The 23525-nt window shown below is 40.1% G+C and overlaps 1 protein-coding gene across 2 annotated transcripts in view; it reads right to left on the bottom strand.

Moving 5' to 3' along the window:
• Positions 1-23525, bottom strand: part of mdga2a (MAM domain containing glycosylphosphatidylinositol anchor 2a) — an 871663-nt gene that overhangs the window by 502822 nt on the left and 345316 nt on the right. The window contains exons 6-7 of one of the 2 annotated variants that reach the window (XM_048538414.2): positions 21812-22081; positions 20611-20679 (exon numbers count right to left, since the gene is read on the bottom strand). In XM_048538414.2, coding sequence (XP_048394371.1) covers positions 20611-20679; positions 21812-22081 — 339 coding nt within the window. The remainder of the gene's footprint in view (positions 1-20610; positions 20680-21811; positions 22082-23525) is intronic. The other variant, XM_048538415.2, reaches the window with a different exon arrangement.

Raw genomic sequence — 23525 nt, forward strand, 5'->3', positions numbered from 1 at the left:
GACCAGAACAAACTGTCACCAATTCAGAAAGTGCCAGCCCACATGATTTAGATACTCAGTTAGATAATGTCTACACTGGGAAATTCACTGAGTGCATGTGCAGCGGTGCCAGGACAAAGGATTAGGATGTCCCGGGAAGCAGTTTTTTTTAAATCTCTGGCTGAAAAACATGGAAACACTAATAACAACTGACCAGTAAACTTAAAATAAGACCAATGGGTGTGCACCTTTAACTATTTGGTCTGTCAGGCTGCTCGTGTGTGGGGGCCGAGAACATGGAGCAATCTGGTTGCAACTTGGTGGGCATTTGCTGAAGTCATAATAGGGCTTGTAATGCTGTATCCTCCATGCTCTGTTTCAACACCAATCTGCCTACCAGAAAACTCATCCATTTTAAGAGAACCTTGTCTATATTCTGCTTAAGCAATTTCGCATTCTGTTCTGAGCTGCAAATCAGAAAACAGATAAAATTCCCTACATTGTGCAAGCAGACCTATCCCCCTATAACCCACCTAATCTACATGTCCCTGAACACTACGGGCAATTTAGCATGGCCAATCCAGCTAGCCTGCACATCTTTGGACTGTGGGACGAAACCAGAGTACCCAGAGGAAATCCACGCAGACACAGGGAGAATGTGCAAATTCTACACAGACAATGACCCAATGGTAGAATCAAACCCAGATCCCTAGTGCTGTGAGGCAGCAGTACTAACCATTGATCCACCATGCTGCCCAACCACAATGCAATTAGCTTTCTGATTACTTCTGCTTTGTCATTGTTCATCACCATAGCAATCTCAAATCACATAGGGGTTTCTTATAAGATAGTGATGTTATAATCAGGAAACCAATAGCCAACTTACGTATCTGTGGCCATTTTCTTCCAAAAGGGACATTCATTGTAGAAACGAAAGTACAGGCTTTTCCCAGCACATAGGTTATCACAATAACATAGGATGAATGGAATGGCATGGGATGATGATTACATAGGAAAACAGGGATGGCTAGGGAGGGATGGGTGAGATGATAGAAGTGCAGACAAATGTCTGATACAATTCATTGCTTGAAACTTATCCTTGTGATAGAAATGAAAATTTGTGGAATTTATATAGAAACTTGCTGAAAAATTGTTAGGTGATTCAAAAGAATAGTTCAGCTTTAATTCTATAGATGAAAATGATGTCGGCAGTCTATACCATTCTTTGGAATTCAAAAGAAGAGTTATATTTTCCAATCCCTTTCAGTTCTGCAGAAGAGTCATTTTGGAGTTGGAATGTTAACATTGTTACTGTTGCCACATATTCTGCCAAAACTGAGTTTCTCCAGCACTTTGTGTTTAATATTTGTTATGAAACCATTTCTTTAATGATAGATAGTGATATTATAACAGTCAGATTACAAGGAAATTGTGTGTTTAATATAATAATATTGATCCTATCATAATAAAGCTGCCTTTTCAAATCAGGAGAAAACAGTTCCAAATTAGGCTTTCGGGTTGTCCGACTATAAACAAACTGCATGGCCAGACCATTGACAAGATTTGCATTTCTACTTCAAGGACCTTTCTTTTAAAAACAGACAACAGTCATGTAGCTTTTTGCAAAGGGTGATGATTTGATTCTACTAAGGTCTTAATAAAATAATACATTCTACATTTAAAATATTGTTGCAATAAGGATTCTAATTTGATCACGTGTTTTGTGAGTCTCTGTCAATAATAAATAATTCACAACAGACAATTCCTTAAGCGAATAAAAACCGCATGGGAAAAATGTTCCGAAAATGTTACCAAAATAAAATAAAAATGCTACGGGATCAAAAGATTTGGTTTTATAACATTTTTTTAAAGAATAGCAAACTTGAATTTGGGGAAATTAGCAATTCAGGTAACATTATTAAGCTGAGGGGAAACTGAGTGAATAAATCACCAAGAAATATAAAAATGTAAAAGATTTTATCACTGTAAAAGGCAAGTGATTAGCAAATGTGCACGTGGGCAGCTTAAAGGCAGAGATAAAAGATATTAGCTCAACCCTTCCAACCAGCATTGTAATAATTACGTCCAACAATAATCAGACAAAGAAGTAAACACTTATTGGGATCTGACTTCCAATACAGTTACTAGAAGAACGGCCTCCTTCCAGGAATCCACACAGACATCAGCAAAGTGAATCAGTGCAGAAGATATGCCCTGTTTTTATGGCACTAGCTGCCTTAAAGAAAGTTTAAATATGCAGTGTGAATGTAAATGAATGGAAGAATGGATGAATAAGTGAATGGATAGGGCCTCGTGGTATTATTACTGGACCGTTAATCCAGAGACACAGATAACCTTCTGGGGACCCATGTTTGAATCTTGCTGTAGCAAATGGTGGAATTTGACTTCTATTTTTAAAAAATCTGGAATTAAGAATCTAATGATGATCATAAATCCATTGTTGATTGTTGTAAAAACCCATCTGGTTCACTAATGCCCTTTAGGAAAGGAAGCAGCCATCCTTACCTACATGTGAGTCCAGACCCACAACAATGTGGTTGACTCTTAACTACACTCTGGGCAACTAGGGATAGGTAATAAATGCTGCCGAGCCAGCAATGCCATCATCCCATGAATGATTAAAGGAAAAAAAACAAATGAGGTATGTAAGTGAATGGATAGGAAGACTTGTGGGTAAGTTGGTTCATGATTAGTGTTTTCAGTTGGCCGATGGAGAGAATAGCAGATGGGCAGCATGCATGGGGATGAGAGGGTAAAGGCCAAGCTGAATGGTTGCAGGTAGGCATGATGGGGAGCATGAACTGCTAAGAGAGTATTTGTCAGGTTAGTGGATGGCCAGTTCAGGTCAGAGGGTAGTCAGATGAAGACAGTTGGTCAGAATTATAACCTGAAATTGGAGGTTGACGTTAGGGGAGAGCTGGTTAGGCTTTGTTGAGTTTGGACCTGTGCTGGAATTTGGCAGAAGCCAAATAAGATGCAGATTTGGGCATCATATTCATCATAGATCACAGATTATGAGGGGTTTCTAGAAATGACGTGTCTTACATAATTGTGTGAAACATAAAACACACCGGGAAAAAAATATTTAAAGCTGATCTGACAAAAATATACTTTTATTAATGTACGGCTACACAATTACTGCACAAATCAATCCTGTTTGTCTAATAAACATGTTCAGAAGTCTTTGATTTACTTCTAGTCTCCACTACAACAAGGCAGGAGTCAGACTGCCAGTCTCCTGTGTCTCACACTAATGAATGTGGGTCAAATACACCTCCATGGTGCTGACCCCTTCCCTTCATTTCTGACAGCCACGTGATCGATTTTGAAACTTTGATCATGAAATAAAATTGCCTTCTATGGCTTTTTCAAGGCAACACTAAATATAAAATCGAGTTTGATGAAAGAGAACTCAAAACAAAATGAAACCTGCCTGATGTAGAGACAAGTGTGTGAATAAAAAGGGGGGGTGGGAACGAGAAAAAACTAAATAAATAAATAGTGGTGAAACACAAATTCTGATGAAATGTTTCTTCTGAGAGACACTTTTCAAGTGACCTTCATTAATCCTATGCTGGATGCACTTGAAACGAACTTGAAGAAACAGCAATCATACAAAAATGTAGCAAACATATTTTATTTTTGTTTGATTTGGATGTTGCCTATAAAGAGCTGTCTAAATCTTCGAAGCTTCTGACGAAAGGTTACCCTGGTGATGTGGATCTTAATCCTGTTAGAAAAGTAACACACTGTCAAGTTTATATATAGGAAAAAGAATTCAGATAAAGGACATGCATACCACTATGACCTGTATGAAGTTATCATCCAAGGTAGCACTCAGTTGACTTCCCTGGATGTTGAAGCAATATTGCAACTCTTCCTGAGTCTGCTGGTAACAAACTACTCAGGAGAAAGGTCATTTTTTGCAGTTGAAAAACGCCAAGAATGAATCGCAGCCAACGACACTGCAAAAAAAGAGCTCACTGCTGTCAGCACTACCTGCAGAGAAAGTGATAAACTTCATAGCTTATCATTAGAGGACATCATCAGCAACATTGGTGTCCAAAAATCACAAAGAAAATGTTTCAAATTTTATGCAGGTGATATTGTTGCTTCCATTTAGTGAGAGCTGATCTATATAAATGACCTTGAGTTGCTGCAGATTAAATGTTTTTACTTCGCTGACTTAGAAATTATAAAGCATTTTCATTTTAAAGTATTTTATAATGGGAATGGACTTATTGCAAGAAATATCTTCCTTTTTTTTAGTTGTGATGTCATTTATTAAATGTGCAAATATATAGCTTTCATATTTCTATATTAATTGTCCTTTCTGCTAGAATAATAATTTATTTTTGGGCATACTGTTGAGTGCCTTAAAGTAGACGTGGCTAAGGGCCTCAGCATGTTTTAATCAGACCCTTGGCAGAAGGAATAATCAGGTTGATTAAGAAGGGAGTCATCAGTGTGGATAACTGGTAGTGTGGGGGGCGGTTAGGGTTGCTGGGTTTGGGAGGCAGTGGGGTAGGCTGTGATGTATCAAGAGGTCAATTGTATTGGAATCCAGGAGTTGGGCTAGGAACTTTCTGTTTAAGATTTCATGAGTATCTAGCCAGGTGAGGTCTCTGACTCTAACTGAGTTAGAAACTTTTCTAGATGTCTCAGATGTGCAAATGTCCCAAGCAATTGCTATTGTGGAATATTGTGGCCAATGCAATAGGGAATAAAGAAATGAATTAGACATACATGGATCCGTTCGTGTATCTATTTTCAGAACAAAAGATATAGCCATGCCTAATCTTAGATGATGTGGAGGTGCCGGTGTTGGACTGGGATGAACAAGGTCAGAAATCTTACACCTAAAGCTTGTATTTTCAAATAAACCTGGTGAACTATAACCTGGTGTAATGTGATTTCTGACTTAATCTTGGGTGATTTAATGACTTAGATGAGTCCAGTGTTTCCAGTTTTGCTAATGATTTAAAATAAAGTGGGAAAGTAAGCAGTTGGCAAGGACACATAGTCTGCAAATGGAAACAGACTGGTTAAGTGTAAGTGTAAGAATGCGAAAATAGCATATAATGTGGAGACATCTTTTAAAAATGTGGGTAATTGGGAATATGAGTATTCAGAAAGACATGTGTGCCTTCTTACACAAATCAAAGAAAATTAACATGCAGCTTCAACAATCAATTAGGAAAGCAAATAGCACTTGAGCCATCCAACAATTACAATAAATCATCAAATTAGATAAGTCTTACTACATTATATAGGGCCTTAGTGAAACCCATACCTGGAATATAGTGCACTGTTTTGGTTTCATTCCAGCAAGAAGGCTACGTTGTGAAATTAACAAAAGAAATAGGAATAGGAGCAGGCCATTTGGCCCCTCAAATCTGCTGTACCATTCAGTAGGAACATGGCTGATCGTACATTCCTCACATCCACTTTCCTGCCTTTTCCTTGTAAGTCTTGATTCTTCCACTGTTGAAGAATCTATCTATCTCAGAACTGCATGTAGGTATGATCACAGAAAAGGAGTTGAATCCATCCATGATCTCATTAATCTATATCTCTGTTAAGCATGACACCAATGGGAACATCTGACGCAATCTACATTTTGACAATGATACACTCTGCCATTTTAAACATAACTCCGTATAAAGGACAAACTCAAAATAGAATTCAATGCAATTGAAGGCGCCAATGTTATCCAATAGGGTCACACATCACATCTATTGGAACAATGCCATCACTTGTCTGTTTAAAAAAATATATACTATATGTTATTGTTTTGACTGCAGCTAACTAAATCACACATTGAAAAGATGTCCACATTGGGCTATATCCGGACAATAGTAACAATGAATCATTAACTCTGCAGGTACATGACATTACAAGCACTGAAAGTATTGCATTTAAACAATAATGACAACTTGTTTACAGTAATCAGTACACATTAAACTACAATAGCAGACAATATGTAACTGCATAACTTGGCAAAGCCACATCCACAGAATTGTAAAAGAGCTTGATTTAATTGGATTATACATCATTGAAATGTTATCTTGATTTGAAATTCTCATGGGAGAAATCCTATTCCATAATCAGACAAACATGCACATTTTAAACAAGGGTTAGGTATTGACATTAATGTGACATGTCATATGATATTCTGGTGTAAAGGTATTAGTTTCTTCTTGAGTGGTTACTGCTATAGTTTATAATCAATCAAGAAAGCTAGTTAGCCAACCAGTCTGAGCCCAGAACATCTGATTGAGCTGGACTCAGTTTAAATGCTCTATGAATAAGTATTGTGTTACTATTTCAGAGTAAGAAGTCAATCTCAGTGTTTATATTACCAGAATTAGTATCATCTCCCCAGCATACATACAGGTAGATTCACCCTAGAAGAAATGTCCTCTCAGCTGATTCCTGAAGTGGGTATAGTTGTCTAATCAGATTGATAGTCTCAGATAAATTTTCATTGAATTTAGAAGAGTGAGAGGTGATCTCATTGAAATGCAGAGAATTCCTCAGGGGTGAGATTGTAGACAGCTCGCCGAGCCCATGGGTTTGGCTACAAAACATTTCATCACCCTGCTAGGTAACATCGTCAGTGCACCTCTGGTGAAGTGTTGGTGTTCTGTCCCTCTTGATATTTATAAGCTTTGGCTTGTTGGGGTGTTTGGTACCACTTCAGGTTCTGTTTCTCAGCAGTTTGCACACAGGGTCTAATTCAATGCGTTTATTGATGCAGTTCTGGTTAGAATACCAGGCCTCCAGGAATTCCCTGACGTGTCTCTGGTTGGCTTGTGCAATTTTGAATGTGTTGTTCCAGTTGAATTTGTGTCCCTTGTTGTCCATGTGTAGTGAGACAAGTGAGAATTGGTCACGTCTCTTGGTGGCTAGTTGGTGTTCATGTATGCCTATTGTCAGCTTTCTTTCAAGCATTAACAAGTGGGACAGAACACCGACACTTCAGCACAGGTGCACTGACGATGTCATCTAGCAGATTGACAAAACATTTGCAACCAAACCCACGAGCTCGGTAAGTATGTCTACAACCTCATCCACAACCCAAGCTACAAATCTTCTCAAAAACATTAAATTCTTAAGGGGCCTGAAAGGGTGGGTGCTGGGGTATATTGGCCTTGGCTGGGAATCTAAATCTAGGTATACAGTTTCTTGTGATAAGACATTGACTTTTTAGAACTTAGATGAGGAAAAGATTCTTTGCTCAGATCTTGGTTTCCCTTTTGAACACTCTACCTGAAGGAGCCATGGATGTTCATTCATTCAAAATATTCAAGAAAGAGGCTCGTGGATTTTTAGACATTAGACCATGTGGTGAGCTTGCCAACTGGATTCAAAATTGGCCTTACCGAGAGGAGACCAAGGGTAATGGTGGAGAGTTGCTTTTTGAACTGAGGCCTGTGGGCCAGCAGCGTTCCAAAGGGATCAGCATTTGGTCCACTTCTGTTTGTCATTTACATTAACAATTGAAATGAGGATATAGGAGGCACAGTCAGTAAGTTTGCAGATAACACCAAAATTGGTGGTACAGTGGACAGTGAAAAAAGGTGATCTAAGATTACAAAGAGATCTTGATCAATTGAGTCAATGGTCTGAGGAGTGGAAGATGGAGTTTAATTTAGGTAAATGTCTTTGAAATTTGCAACACAGATAGAGAGGTTAAAAATGCATTTAGCTCACTTGCCTTTATTGCTGAGGCCTTTGAGTTTCGGAGTTGGAATGTCATGTTGAGGTTGTACAAGACATTGGTGAGACCTCTCCAGAGGGCTGTTATTGTGCCTTGTTATTGCAAGGATATTATTAAACTGGACAGGGTTCAGAAAAGATTTACCAGGATGTTGCAAGGAATGGAGGGTTTGAGTTATAAAAATAGATTGGATAGGCTGGGACTTTTTTCAGTGGAGCATAGGAGTTTGAGGGTTGACCTTATAGCGGTTAATAAAATCATAAGGACCATAGATAAGGTGAATGACAAGGTTTTTTTTCCCTAGGGTGGAGGAGCTTAAAACTAGGGGGCATATGTTTAAGATGAGAGGAGAAAGATTTAAAAAGGACAGGAGGGGAACATTTTACAAAGAGAATGGTTGGTGTGTGGAATTCACTGTCAGAGAAATTGTGGATGCAGGTACAGTTACAATGCCTAAAAGACATTTGGATAAGTGCATGAATAGGAAAGGTTTGGAGGCATATGGGCCAAATGCAAGCATGGGGGCTAGTTTAGATTGCAAACATGGTTGGCATGGACTGGTTGGATCAGAGAGTTTGTTTCCATACTATATGACTCTATAAACAATGAAAAGTCAGTGTGAGGTTGAAGATCAACCATGATTTTCTCAAATAGTTAGTAAGGCATGTGAATGACCTTTATCTGGTCCTTTTCTTTATGTATTTATTTGACAGGTTTGTCTTGCTTTTGGTGATATGATTCCTTTGCTGTTGATCCATGTTCCAGCTGTAGGTTGTGGAATTTGGGAAAATCAATAAAATAGACCATTTTTACTTGCAGCACTGTAACATACATCAGAAGTATGTCATTTACATGTACATTTTACAGTATATTGCCATTTTCAGTTCTCAGATAGCAAGTATTCTTAGTGTCAAGGCTGGAGGGTTTTGGGCTTGATCCAGTCTAGGCTTTTATAAGGGGAAAGGACAGCCATAATTTTAACCCATGTATATATTCTCAAAGGCCAAATTCAAAGCTTTCAAAACTTGTTTCTCAACCCACTACCAATCCTCCGATGAAGCATTAGTATAACTTGTCGACACGATTGAAAATACAGGAATAGTTAAAAAAAATAGAATAAGGGAAAGAGTAAACTATCAACAGTAAATGTTCAAGTTTGTTATATGTCACAGATGGTGTCTATACAGCTAAAACATTTTTCACAGCCCAACTGTCAAAGTTTGCCTTTGAATCAGTGGAAATCAAATCTGAATCAGTGCGTATTTCAGGTTTGACTTAAGCTAAGATTATAAATTGTCTATGAGGCATCAGCCTTGTTTAATTTATTCAAGAGTCAGATTACTCAGCGTAATTAGTCGGACTGAAAAAAAGTGAGACATTTCTGGTGGAGCAATCCAAGTGGACATTCTAGGAGCATTTTTTAATTGTTCAAGAAGAAGTATTATCATTTCACAGATAGTAGGAACTGCAGATGCTGGAGAATCTGAGATAACAAGGTGTAGAGCTGGATGAACACAGCAGGCCAAGCAGCATCAGAGAAGCAGGAAGACTGAGGTTTCAGGTCTGGACCTTCTGAAGAAGGGTCAGACCCGAAACATCAGCTTATCATTTCACAGTTCCGTGACATCACATTTACGTGTAAATCTCATCTCAAGACTGCTGTTCTGTATTTTTTTTTAAAAATAGGTTTGCTAAAATCAATTTTGGTGTCCCTCCTCATTCAAATATTTTTCAAAATGATCTCCAGCTTACAATATTAGTTGATAGCAAATAGCGCAGCTCTGCTTCTTGACTGAATCTCAATGTGAACTTAATATATATGCAAACTTCAATAAACAGAGTTATTTCAATTTAAATGTAAACCATCAGAACTAAAGACTGAGAAGCTCACGAGTTTAAGATTTTTAATGATATCTCCTTGAATTTCTTGGAAATGCTCCCTCATTCAAATATTCCCTGAAAACTGATTCTCACATCAATCTGTCAGAACCTTTCATTATCTAAAGGCTCTAGCAGTTTATTGTTCTTATGTTCAAATGCATGTGAAGGCCCGCAATGGATATTCAGAATTTTTTCTTTTAGAAAGTAACTGAAGTGTTCACTGTAACAACATAAAAGGCATTTTATGTATCTGTGGGATAATTTTTCATGGTGTTTGAGAGGCAATCTCATTGAAATATATCTGATTGGCATTGGCATTTTATTCCTCTCGGCAGATAATAAATTACCTCTAGATACAACTCTATAAGATGATGACAAAAATATTTTGTTTCTCATTAATTTTTATTATTAGGAGAAAGTGGTGTCAGTGTAATATTGTTGGACTGGTGTTTCAGAGGCTCTGTTAACATGGCTTCAAATTTGACTACGTAGCTGGTGCAATTTATCTTAATTAGTAAAAGAAATCTAGAACTGAAAGTTAATGACTGTAATAGTGACCATGAAATTATCGTCCACTGTTGTGAAATCTCATCTTATTCACAAATATCCTTCAGGAAAGGAAATCTGTCACTCTCACCTACTCTGGCCTCCACATAACTTCAGATGCATGGCAGCGGTTGACACTTAATCATCCCTCAAAGTGGCCTGGCAAGTCAATCAGTTCAAGAGCAACTAGGGACGGGCAACAAATACTGGAAGTAGCAGGCATGCTCACATCCCATGAAAAAAAATGTTTAAAAAGATCTCTAATATTTCAATTGTGCATCCTCCAAATATATGACTTATATCAGTAAATGTGGAGACAGAAGTCAGGAAAGTGGTCCAATATTGAGAAAGAGTGTTGCACATAGCCTCAGGTGTTAACCCTTATAAGCTGAATCTAACTTTACAGAAATGCTATAGAAGAACTGATAATTGTGACAATAGTTACTTCTATAGAATTGCACATGCCTTAATTGGTTTTAGGCCAAGAGGCAGTACTGGATCAAGTTAGAGGGCCAGGCCTACTAAACAGACTCCTGCTGTCTATGGCTAGGCCTAAACAATATTATGGGATACGAAGTGAAACGGTGTAAGGTACCGGTCAAAGACACATCCTTCCTTGATGTGTTGGATGCTTTCTATGCTCAGTTTGAGCAGAATATCACCAGCGTAGCGGCACCTGCCCCGACAGCCCCATTCACACCTGTTCCCTCTGTCACAGCTTTAGAAGTCAGATCAGTCTTCCTGGGAGTCAACCCAAGGAAAGTGATGGGCCCGGACGTTGTCCCCGGCCAAGGACTGAGATTATGCAAGGACCATCTGGTAGAGGTATTCACTTTCATCTTCAACCTCTCCCTCCTACAAGACAAAGTCTCCATCTGCTTCAAGAAGACCACCATCATCCCCGTACTCCAGAAAACACACGCAGTATGCTATAATGCCTACTGCTCAATAGCTCTGACTTCAATAATCATGGAGTGCTTTGAGAGGCTGATCATGGCCCACATCACCTCCAGTCTCCCAACCTGCCTCGATCCCCTACAGTTTGTCTACCAATATAACAGGTCCACAGAGAATGCCATATACCTAGCCCTGCACCCATCCCTGGAACATCTAGACAACAAACGCCTATGTCAGACTCCTGCTTGTTGACTGCAGCTCCACTTTCAACACCATTATCCCCTCCAGACTGATCTCAAACCTCCGTGACCTTGGTCTTGGCTCCACCCTCTTCAACTGAATCCTCAGCTTTCTGACCCATTGGCGGCAAACAGTGAGGACAGGCAACTGCACCTCCTCCACAATAACATGCAACACTGGAATCATCCCTCCTCCCCCCACACTGCCACCCCCTCATGCCAAGGATGGGTCTGCAGCCCCCTAATGTATTCCCTCTACAGCTATGACTGAGTTGTCATATTCCGGACGAATGCCACCTACAAGTTCACTGATGACATAATCATGGTGGGACAGCTATCTAATAATGATAAGTCAAACTACAGAGGTGAGGTAAAGGGCTTGGTGACATGGTGCAATGAAAATAATCTGTCTCTTAATGTTAGCAAAACAAAGAACTGATCATTGACTTCAGAAAGAAGGGAAGAAAACATACCCCAAATACATCAACAGAACTGAGGTCAAGAGAGTGAAGAGCATCAAGTTCCTCAGAGTGATGGTAACCAATGACTAGTCCTGGCCTTTCCAGATAGATGTGACAGTCAAGATGGCATAACAATGTCTCTTCTTCCTCAGGTGATTCAGGAAGTTTGGCATGTCCATAACGTTCCTCACCAATTTCTACAGATGCACCATTGAAAACACACTGTCTGGATGCACAATGGCCTGGTATGGCACTGTCCAGGACCACAAGGAGCTACAGATGATGATAAGCACAGCCCAGACTATTATGGAAGCCAACCTTTCATTTACTACTCTATTTACTCAATTTACATGTTTACTCAATTTCCCATTGATGGGGAAAGGCAGCCAACATCATCAAAGACCCATCACACCCTGGTAATGATCTCCAACAACATCTTCCGTCAGGCAGAAGACACAGAAGCCTGAACACACGCGCCAACAGGTTCAGGGACAGATCCTTTCCAGCTGTTGTCAGACTGTTGAATAACTCTAGCCTCAAATAATGTAATGAACAATGTAACCTGTACGCCTCTGAGTCTTTTTGACTGTGCATCCTTTGCTTGTTGTGATCTGCCTGTACTACCCATGAACAAAGCTTTTCACTTCAATTTGGTACACGTGGCAATAGAAGACAAAATCAAAATCAAACTCTCCTTGTTTAACGATGTACCTTGGGAATGAAAAAAATGTCATTTTTTGAGCTTTTGGTGCATTTGACATTTATTCATTTTCAATCTCTTCACCATTACTGAATTAGCACTTGTGGGGATCGGGTTTGAGAATAATTGATAAGCTGTCTTATTTCACAAGTGAAATCGAGAGCAATTATTATAACCAGACTCATTGATTTCAAACAGCACAAAACAAGTTACCTTGAAAGAATGATAGAAAGTGAATATTACACATGCTTTCTTTTATCACTTGGTTTTCTATTCAAACAATTTGTCTGTTAACATTCCCCCAGCATGAGGAGATAACAAGAGCTGCAGGTGCTCGAGTCAGAGTCAATGCAGTGTGGAGCTGGAGGAACACAGCAGGTCGCGCAACATGAGAGGAGCAAGAAAGTTGACATTTTGGGTTTACACCCTTCATCAGGACTGGAGAGGGGGAAGGGAGCTGTGAAATAAATAGAGAAAGGGGATAGGGCTGGGGGAAGCTAAGTGGGTTGGTGATAGGTAAATGCAGGTAGGGGGTAGTGGAGATATGCAGTGGAAAGGGTGGGTTGGATCACTGAGAAAGAAGATGGACGGGTTGTGTGAGGTCAAGGAGGCCGGAATGAGAGGAAGGGTTGGACATTGGATGAGTCTGGCGATGGGGAGGTTTTAAAACTGGTGAATTCCATGTTCAAGCCATCAGGCTGCAGGCTCCCAAGGCAAAAAGTGAGGTGTTGCTCTTCCAGTTGAGGGTGGTGTCACTGTGACATTGGAGGAGGCCCATGATGGACATGTAACCAAGGGATTGGGAGGGGGAGTTAAAATGGTTGGCAACCAGAAAGTGCTGTCGATTATAGCGTACGGAGTGCAGATGCTCCAAGAATTGATCACTGAGTCTGCACTTGGTCTCACCGATGTGGAGGAGTCCACATCAGGAGCAACAGATACAGTAGACCAGGTTGGGGGATATACAGGTGAACCCTTGTCAGTTATGAAAATTATGTCTTGGACCTTGGATGGGGGTGAGGGGGGGAGATGTAGAGGCAGGTGTAGCACCTCCTGCAGTTGCAGGGAAAGGTGCCCAGTGTGGTGGAGTTGGTAGGGAGTACGGAGTGGATGAGAAGTAACTGAGTGAATAATACCTATGAAAGGCAGACAGGGGTTTGGAAAGGAAATATCGCTTTGGTGGTGGGGTCAGATTTCAGGTGGCAAAAATGATGGAGGAGGAGGCACTGGAGGTAGAGCTTGATGGGATGGTATGTGAGGACCAGGGGACTCTTGTCCTTATTTTTGTTGGGGGAGGGGTTTGAGGGCAGAAGTGCGTGAAATGCTGGTTGAGGGCATTTTGGATCAACAGAGAGGGTAAGATGCAGTCCTTGAATTAGGAGATATTTAGGATGTCTGGAAGTGGAACACTCCATTTTGGGACCAGATGTGGAAAAGGCAGAGGAATTGGGAGTAAGGGATCACATTCTTGCAGGAAGGTGGGTGAGAGGAGTTGTAGTCCAGGTGGCAATGGGAGTCTATCAGTTTGAAATAGATATCAGAGCTGAGATGGTTATTAGGGATGGAGACAGAGAGGTCCATGAAAGGGAGGGAGGTATTGGAGATGGTCCAAGTGAATTTGAGGTTGGGGTGAAAGGTGTTAGTAAAGTTGATGAACTGTTCAAGCTCCTTGTAGGAGCACGAGGCAGCGCTGATACAGTCAGAGGTGTCCCACATATCCCATGAATGGGAAGGTATAGCTCGGGCCCATGTGGGTACACATAGCCAACCCCTTAGTCTGTAGGAAGTGGGAGGAGTAAAAGGAAAAGTTGTTGAGAGTGAGTACGAGTTCTGTTAAGCAGATGAGGGTGTCGGTGGAGGGGGATGGATTGGGCCTGTGGGAGAGGAAGAAGCAGAGGGCTTTTAGGCCATTCTCATGGGGGTACAGGTGTACAGGAACTGGACGTCCATGGTGAAGATGACGTGTTGGGGGTCAGGTCAGCTGAGGTGGAGGGCATGAGCGGTGTCCTGAACGGAGGTCGGGAGTTCTTGATCTCGGGGGAGAAAAAGAGAGAAATTTCTCCAGCCTTTCTGACTTTATTAAAGCATATAATGTTTTAAAGCATAACTCTGTTGTGGGCTTTCTTTCCCTTTTACTTCTCTCTGTTTGGGCACTGGATAAAAGACTCGATGATTGTATCATGAACATTAGGTACTTTTCCTCAATTACCTAAACAAGCAAGAAAAGCTTTATTGTTTAATGTGTGTGGAAAGCAATTAGCATTGATTGGAATGACCATCTTGCATCTGGAGGCCACTTAAAAAAGGGGTGCAAGAGTGCAGTGCTTTAAAAGACAAATAAAAGTAACTAATTTATGCGCAAATCTCTTTTCTCAGAATAGTCTAAAATCACTGCAAGTGACGAGAGCTAATGGGCTTCTCATTGAATTTACCGTTCTTACAACCTCAGTTTGTCTGCTGAGCTGACATCTTTGCAAATGTTTAAATTATGTTCTGCTCTCCAGTAAAACAATTTGCTTGATTTTAAGTTTGACATGAAAATGCTCCACTATCCTCACCAAACAAAATTAAGCAAAAATGTGAAACCCACAAAAACAAAAGGAACCAAAGCCTGTGCAAAATGTACATTGGAAACAATTGCATCAAGAAATTAACCACCTTTAAGAGATCCATTAGAGATGACACTTTCTTTTACACCCACTACAGATCAATTCACATCGTGGCCCCATCCTAAACTGAATAAAATTTTGCTGTGTTTCGTTTAAATCTACTTAAATGCATTTTAACATTTAAACTGAACTGTTGAATTTTAGATGACTAGAAGGTCACGTGCTGGCCAATGGATGTAAATCAAGTACGTGCTGCTCTCTCCAATTTCCCATTCACCAATCATCTGTTCCACCTTCTACACTAGCAGTCATGGCAACTGATCATAACATCCCACCAGAGAATGCTGTGCAGCACAGGCTGAATCTTTGAAGCACAATTAATGAGCAGACAGTATTTGATTAGATTGACATTTTACACATACAGAGTGATGAGTAAGCCATATGTGCAACCCTGAAGCTGATTTGGATTGCTTGCAAACCTTAAGAATACATTTATGTCTTCCACCAATTTCCATCACATGTGTCTCTCCTGCTTTCTACTCTCACTTCAATCATTCCAATTCACCTTGTCATCTTTCTCTTTTTTTCTATTTTCCTCCATTTCACTTCTGCTCATTTTCTGAATGTTCCTGTTCACACTTTTCAGTTATCCTTGGCCTTCCACACATTTTCCACATTCACTTCATGCACACTTCTCCTTCCCAATCACATTCTTCTTCATTGTCAAGTACTTTACATTGTCTCCTTATTACTTCAATCTCTTTTTTCTCCCTTCACTGTTTGTTCCTTCACATCTTGCCCGCTCTCAGATAGGAGGGGGTGATGTGACAGTGCTGAGACTTGGGCAAGTGATTAGAGACACCAGTTGGTGGCTTTTGCAGGATTGTGAATTCATAACAGAGCAAAACTGGAGCTGCCAGATGTCAGCTTGCAGTGCACCTGCTAAGAAAGTCAACATTTTTTTTATCAAGTTTATTTAAATTCCTGTAATCCCACAGGGTTTTCCAGAATTGAGCACTTTTCATTAACAACACCAACTCATGTAATTTTATTGATAGCATTGTGTGGGAGGAATCCATTAAGTTGGAGCACCACGAACCAGATGAAACTATTTTTGATGTACAGCCACATAGTATCCACAGGAAAGGAAAACAATGAAAACATCTCCAGTGAAATGCTCGACAGAATTTTGTGTGAGACTGTGAACGTCACAGATTTTTGTGATGCCTGTCCCATGTGGGTGTGAACCGTGGTTGATTTATTTGCAACCTGAATGATATTGCTTTTCCATCTTTGGCACATTTGCAGAATTTCTCTTTCAACTGATTTCCTTTCAATTGTCACTCTTCACTCACCTTCTCATGTTTCATTCTGGTTCCTCCCCTCCCAGGCATCTTTCACTATCTCTAATCAAGGAAGAATTGGAAATCTTGCTGTACAAAATCCCTTAGGACAATAATAAGATAAAATTCTTCATTTAGATGAACTTTGATGTAGATGCTTCCGAGACCCGCGACCTGATCATAAATAAAACATAAAGTTGCCATAGTGCCAGTGGATTGACTTTTCATGAAGACATGTCTGGCAAGGACTGATGTGGAGAAAGCAGAACCTTTGGGTTAACCTCAGCTGGTGAGGGAATTAAACACTGGCTGCTTGCGCCACACTGCAGTACAAACTAGCAGTCCAGCCAACTGAGCTAATCAACTCACTTAAATATGGGAAACTACAAAGAGCTGGCTAGGATACCTTGGGGAGTATAACTTAAAGGGATGACAGCAGATAGGCAATGGCAAACATTTAAGGGGTGGATGGATGAACTGCAACAATTGGTCATATCTGTCTGGCACAAAAATACAACAGAAAAGGTGTTCATGGCCAACAAAAGAAATTAGGGACAGTAAAAGATTCTAGGAAGTGGCTTACAAATTGGCCAAAGAAAAGGAGCAGACCTGAAGGTTGGGAGTAGTTTTGACTTCAGCAAAGAAGGACAAAGGGATTGATTAAGAGAGTTAAAACAGAGACCAAGAGTATGCTTGTGGGGAACATACAAACTGATTGGTCATATTGCACGATTCTCTAAATTCTGGAACAGTTTGTCTGTAGGGTAGCTAATATAACCCCACTATTTAAAAATAGACCAAAAAGAAAACAGGGAATGATAGAACGGTTAGCCTGACATCAGTACGGGGAATTGCTGGAGTCCATTATAATTGATTTAATAACGGAGCACTTGGTAAACAGTGAGAAGATTGGAGAGAGTTAGCATGGATGCATGAAAGGGAAACCATAATTGACAAATCTTTTGGAATTTTGAGGATGCAATGAGGACACTTGATAAAAGGGAGTCAGTAGATATGGTTCACTTGGAGTTTCAGAAGGCATTTGATAAATTTCCACATGAATAAAGTGAAAGGTCCTGGGATTGGGGTAATGTACTGTCATGGACCGGTTGACAGACAGCAAAGAGTAGGATTGAATGAGTCTTTTATACAAGTAGCAGCCAGTGGCTAGTAGGGTGCTGCATGGATCAGCACTTGGACCCCAGCAATCCACAATATACATTCATGATTTAGATAAAGGAGCTAAATATAACAACTGATGACACAAAGCTAGGCAGAAGGGTGTACTATAAGGAGATTGCAGAGATGCCTTAGTGTGATTTGAACAAGATGTGGAGGTGCCGGTGTTAGATTGGGGTGGGCAAGGTCAGAAATCACACAACACCAGGTTATGGTCCAACAGGTTTATTTGAAATCACAAGCTTTTGGACCCTTGGTCCTTCTTCAGGTGTTAGTGTGGTGGTATCTGACACAGAATTTATAGGTAAAAGCTCAAAGGGTCACACCACTGATGAAGATATGTTAAATCAACCTGAGATGATGTTAAAGTTTTAATCAGTTAAAAGGTTTTAATTGATTATTATGTGTATGTAAATCCCCAAATTCTTTTCAAGTATTGGCCTTGAGAGAACCAAAGGTTTTATCAATGTAAAGAAGAGGTGACATTTTACAGACAATGCCAGTTAGGTGTGAGGCCTTGCTCAGAATCTGGTTGTGTTTTGGTTTGGAGTCAGATTGGTTTTAGTTTTAAAGTAAGAAAACACACACACATATATTTTTGTCTCTGATCCCACCTCACTAATACTTGTGTTTTTAAACAAACCTGTTGGACTATAACCTGGTGTTGAGTGATTTGAAAAAGTTGAATGAGACGGCAAATCCATGGCAGATGAGGAATAATGTGGATAAATGTGAGGTTATCCACACTGGTAGCAAAAGCAGGAAGGCAATTAGTTAACATGAATGGTGATAGATTGGCTGGTACAAGGAGACCTGGGTGTTCTTATTTATGAGTCACTGAAAGTAAGAATGCGGGTGGAGAGGAAGGCACATATTGTGTTGGTCTTCATAGCAAGAGGATCAAATACGGGAGCGTGGAGGTCTTGCTGCAATTGTGCAGGACCTTGGAGAGACAACAGAGTATTGTAAACAATAAGGCATGCAACAAAAGTTTACTAGGTTGATTCCTGGGGTGGCACGGTTGACATGAGAAGAACTTGAGGGATCGGTTAGGACTATATTCTCTCCCAAACAATGTCCTTACTTTCCACCTCTGGCCTCGACATTGAACCAGTGCTATTTCCACCCTCTCCAGTGGGATGGATCCACCAAACACATTTTTCTCTCAAGCATTCACAAGGAACTTTTCCCTCAGCAACAACCTGATCCATTCGTCAATCAGTCCCTGCCTTCCCACTGTACTTTATCATGGAAACACAGGAAACGCCATCAATGAACATGGGGATCATGCACAGAGATGGACGTCATCCTGGATCTGCTTGAACAGCAGGTTGAATGGCCAACTCCTGCTCCTGTTTCCTGTATTCTTATGAAATGCAAACCTTTTTATGTCCACTTAACTCAGGGGCCTCATGTACTCTTTCCAACTGAAACAGTAATTTCCTTGTCCTGTCTCTAAATCAGAATCCAGTATTTGCCATCACATTGATCTCCTCTACACGAGGGGAAATCAAACACGAGCTTGAGTGAAGAACTCCATTCTGTCTACAAGGCCTCACCCTGAGCTTCCAATTGCTTCTTATTTTGAATTTCTGAGCCATTCCCATTCATCTTACTTGTTATCTTACGCTGTTCCAGTGAAGCTCACTGTAAACTCCAGGAACAGAATCTCACCCTTGATTAGGCAATCTAGCCTTCCAAGCACAAACAAATCTAAATTATAGCTCTGCCTCCAATCAGTTCAGCAGAAGTTGCTCTTTGTAATTCTCCTGCTGCCGTTTGAACCTTTTCCTGTCCCAAATTTTGTCCCTTTATCTTGTTGCATTCCGATCTTTCTTTTTGCCTTCCATCATCAACCCTTTGGCAATTCAGTCTCTCCTGACTTGCACCATATCAAACATTCTTGCTCAGGTTTCCATGTGCTAAGCAGCGTGGAATGCCTCTGACAGACTTTCTTCCCATGACATGTTGTGTTTGACCAAGTCAGCTAACAAAATCTAAAGGGATTGCAGATTAAAAACACAGTTGCAAACCACATTGAAATTTTACAGGAAACAGCTTTTGAAACCTGTAATGAAGGCCACTAACTGATTAGAAACCTCAAGCAAGCAGAGAATGGAATGTTCAGACACACTTTCCTTTTCATTGTGAGGTTTCAAATCGATCAGAAGCAGGTGAAATGGCAGGGAAATAAAAGGACTCTTGAAATGTTGCTGCAGGTAAAGAGCCTGACGATAGGAAAGCTGATTAAGGAAGTGAACGGCTACAGTTAGGGCTGGGAGAAAGTGAACCAAGCAGTCAACATCGTTAATACAGGGGCAGACTGTAATGAGGAGTGCTGTATTGGAACAGCCTGCCTTGACCAAGTGTTAGACTTAATTTACAAGTGTGTTGAAGTGTCTTTCTGAATTGACACCTTAGAAGATACACAAATGCATGAATGAAGAAGTTATGAATGATTTTAACTCCAATCATTATTTAGAGTCTTTGAGCTACATTCTGTTTTCATTGTATTTGCCGCATGCTTCCTGTTTCGAAAATGTAATAGAGTGACTGAAGAATCAAACAGAGCAAACCACATTACAAAATTCAAGCACTCAGTCAAGGGCTAGGCAGTGATCATCCCAACAGAAAGAACCCCGCCACCTGGTACACTACCTCACACACCAGACAATTACTTATGTTGGGGGATTACAATAGCATTCCATACCACAGTCCAACCAGCAAATAAAACCTATCCCACTAGGAGGAGCTCTGGAGCAGTCCACAAAAACCACTCAGACCCTAATAATCAGAAGGGGCTCATAGAAACTGCATAATACATTTCATACCAGTATTTATTACATGCAAAAAATATTAAAAATAAACTTTATTGGAATTACACAGCAGCACTGCAACTGATATCCATTGAGAACTAAAATGTATAACAAATGTAACAAGTAAAAATCCTCCATTAATGTAATGAAATGGAAAGCAGAAAAGCCCACAATAAATATATAATCTATTGTTAGTAATGATGCATAGGAGGGTACCTATTGTGGATTTTAGATCACCAGTGTTTATTGCAGGATTCATCTTCACCTTGTGCCAAAAATAAAAACCTATAATGAAGAGCACACATTTGAGTTCATTGTGTCTAACAAACCAGTGTCCTGGATCCCTCATTGTCACCCTGTACGTCATCTATTCTGTTTCTGCTGTTTAAGCACCGGATATACCAATGAACAAGACTTTCTTAAATGTATGCATTTTTTTAGAAAATGAACTTTCCTATTATGTCCTTGTTCAGTACGTTAGCTTTAACTATCAGCTATCTAATGATTACCACCACATTAAGTGCTAGGAGTCAAATGCTGCATTTCAATATGCCATTAGTTTCAGTACCTGCTAACTACTTGGAGCATTAACTCATGTATCTTTCAAAGTACTTGTCTCCCAGCTTGTCGGCATCAAAGTAACCAGATTACAGAGCAAGTTGTGTTCAACATCATTGCACTAAAATTATTGAACATTTCTTATCTAACTGAGCATATTTTAACTTTGAGCATCGCCCAGCTGCAAAAGCTAGATGCACAGCCCTGCATTAACTTGGATTGTTTATAATAACAATTCATATTGAATGACATCAAGCCACTTCAATTACCAATAGGTGTGTTTCATTGAAGATTCTACATAAAGAGGGCCATGTACAATAAAAAGTCCAATTTTCAATCAGAATTCAAATTGGACTCTATATTAAACACAGTTCAAAGATTTGCCTCCCAATGCACTGAATCTAGTTATTGTATGCTGAATGTCTGAGGGCTCTGGTTATTTCAATACAATTTTCAGCAAAGGTAAATACGTCAATAATTGACAAGGGAACACTTGAGTGTTCCCAATCAGACCCCAGTTTTCATTCTTTTCATTCTTTCTCTCAGTTACTCTACTGAGATACAGTTGCAACTGGTCATTCCTCCTGTTTGAACCAAGCCAACCAGTATCTATGGGCTTTTTGTGCCTTCCCCTATGCATATCATTTGTTCAAATAGTGTATCATCAGCTCCATGGCAATCAGAAACAGGGATTAAAGCCAACATTTCCCTCCCTAGAGCATGGGCGCTGATGCCAGTTGCAGCACCGCATAACATCCCAAGTGAGTGTGGCTAGCCTACATGAGGCCAAATACTCTCAGCACCATTATAGCATGATCATTTTGAAACAGGCATATCTAGTGTTGTAAAACTTCCTTACCTCGCACAGTGATTGTACTTGACTTTTTGGCAGGGTTGCCCACATTGTTGTTAGCAAGGCAGCTGTAAGCTCCGGCCTCCTCAGCATTGATTGAGTGCAATGTTAATGTCCCTCCCTTCAAGACACTTGTTTTAGGCAGAGATCCAATGGCCTTGACCCAGGTTAGGGTGGGAGGGGGGTCTCCTCCAGTCGTGACACACACCATCGAAAGTGAATCCCCAGGGTTTACAACAATATGCTCAGGAACCAACAACTTGATGGAAGGGGAAGCTGTAAGGAACAAAAGTAGTGGCAGAATTATAAACACAGATGTTTGCTCATGTTTTACCATGTCTGCAAAGAGCATGCCTTTATCAGAAAATTAAAATTTTTATGTGACGGCACACAGCTTAGTAAATGGCCAGTAATTAGATGGTTATTCATCAAAAAAAGCAAATATTTCTATGGTCTGTGGTACATTCAACATAAAGGTATTAGTAGTGAGAAAAAAATTAAACAGTTCAGTTATATTTTGAATTCTAATATTGAACAATCAGTAATATTAAGATCTGCAAAGCCAATTTGTAGCTTATCGGTGGAACCATTTACTGACATTCCTGGTCATTCATGTCAAAGCAGCATCTCTTGCCATCTGTGGACGCTCAAATGAACCACCTCTATTGTTGAAAGGAGAGAATCCACTTAAAATGGGATCATTTATTCACCAGGTAAATCTGCCCTTAATAATGCTTCGTAACTATCGTGTGGGAATGTTGTTTTACTGAAAGTCCCATTGTGTATACAGTACATTTTTTATTTACTCTTTAAGGCAGTACCTAATGTTATCTCACACATTCTCCATTCATGCGGCATTTTAACATAAAACAAGAGCAGCATGCATTACAGTCTATGGGCACCATGCAAGTCTATCTTGATCCATGAGATGACTCTGAAGCGGGTTGAGAAAAATATTGATCTCCGGCTGTATGATGGACGCACAATTTCATGAGTGCAAGTTGAATGTCAGGATCTTGGATTTTTGGTTTACATAACCTACTATAAACTAAACTCAATGGTTCTACCCCTATTCAGTGGTCCATCACAATTTAAGTCCTGTTTAGTGTGTGAAGGTTCTTGCCCTTCTGAGATTAAAGTGACTGATTGACAATTTCCATGCAGCCTAAATAAATACCTGGGCTGTCAATCATGATCATATTTCAAAGCATATCAGGCAACAAGTCTTAAGACTAATCGTTTATCTTGGATACTCTCTGTAAGCGGGGTGTATAAAAGGGCGTTTTGGTGCAGGAGTGGCCAACTGAGTTACAAGTGACATTTTAAAACCCTGTGTGGCAAAGCTAATTATCTCTCTTTGTAAATTTTCCTCAATGTTCAAGATTGATTTTAGTAAGAACAATAATGGGCTCATTCAATGGGAATCACCTGGAAATCGCTGGTTTGAAGCATGGTGGTCTCTGTCTATTTTTAGTCCTGATTTCACAGTGGAGTGTTCTGGACCTGCAGGGAGTGCATGTCATTATTCATCTTTCCCATTGGTAATAATCAAGCCGGCTGGTGCATGTGGCATATGAAGGTCATTGTGCCTGAAGCGGCAGCTTGTTTTCCTACCGATAATGTTTCTGCACAGAGGCTCATAGAAAGATATTATGTGTCAGTAACTCATCCTGATTTAGCATATTCATTGTAATACAGTAGCTGCTTTTCACCAGCCATG

Source organism: Stegostoma tigrinum, chromosome 10 (genome assembly GCF_030684315.1).
Source record: "Stegostoma tigrinum isolate sSteTig4 chromosome 10, sSteTig4.hap1, whole genome shotgun sequence".
In the NCBI taxonomy this organism is placed as follows: Eukaryota; Metazoa; Chordata; class Chondrichthyes; order Orectolobiformes; family Stegostomatidae; genus Stegostoma; species Stegostoma tigrinum.